The 806-nt window shown below is 38.3% G+C and overlaps 1 protein-coding gene across 1 annotated transcript in view; it reads right to left on the bottom strand.

Annotated features, from left to right (window-relative positions):
* The window catches only part of tmem150b (transmembrane protein 150B), an 8,259-nt gene extending 7,770 nt beyond the window's left edge, over positions 1 to 489 (bottom strand). The window contains 1 exon segment of the mRNA XM_008420990.2: positions 416 to 489. Within this exon segment, the coding sequence (XP_008419212.2) occupies positions 416 to 489 (74 nt within the window).
* Between the last annotated feature and the right edge of the window lie 317 nt (positions 490 to 806).

Here is an 806-nt window from a genome sequence, read left to right as displayed (position 1 = left end):
TGCTATACCAACATGCTAACCTGCTATACCAACATGCTAACATGCTATGCCAACTTGCAATACTAACATAATTATTACATAATGAAAGATTTTAAAATCAGACTCTGACGTCTTTATTGAACAAACAGCGACAGCTAAAACCGGCAACAGCAGTTTGTTTCCTAGCAACCGAAAACAAGATAGTGACAAAAGACAAAACCAGATCCTGTTAAGCATTCATCAAAATAAAAGTCTTCCTCTTTCCAAAATAAATCGGGCTTTGCACTGAATTCACCTTATGTCACATTCTATGATTAATAATGTAAATTATGCTTAGCATATAACTAAAGTCACAATATTTAATGGGTGCTAACTCAACTTGGTATTCAGCAGAAGCTAATGCTAAGGCACCAACTTCCACCATTTTGTTTCCCACCATGTTCCAATGACAAAGAGCACAGCGCCCCCAACAGGCTCATATGTGTCATTGCACACCGAGTCTTTGGGCATCTCAGTCCTGGGTTCAGTTTTAAAGTTGTTGACTTTTGCTGATGGTGCTTCTGATTTCGGCTGATGGAGAGGAAAACAGCGATTAACTTTAACTAGGCCGTTTTATTTTAAATAGAAAGATGTGAACTTAGTGATTCAGAACTTTTAGATGTTTACAGTAAATTCCTCCAATCAGCAGCAACAAACCTCATTTACAGATTTAAGTTCTTAAAATCGAGTTTAGATGCTGAACCTGCTGATCCGACGACCTGAGAGACACAAAGTCATTATGACTGAATGTACATGCTGCACCTCACACACACACACACACACACACA

The sequence above is a fragment of the Poecilia reticulata genome, linkage group LG10 (assembly GCF_000633615.1).
Source record: "Poecilia reticulata strain Guanapo linkage group LG10, Guppy_female_1.0+MT, whole genome shotgun sequence".
NCBI classification, from domain to species: domain Eukaryota; kingdom Metazoa; phylum Chordata; class Actinopteri; order Cyprinodontiformes; family Poeciliidae; genus Poecilia; species Poecilia reticulata.
This window is presented reverse-complemented; position numbering and strand designations above follow the sequence as displayed.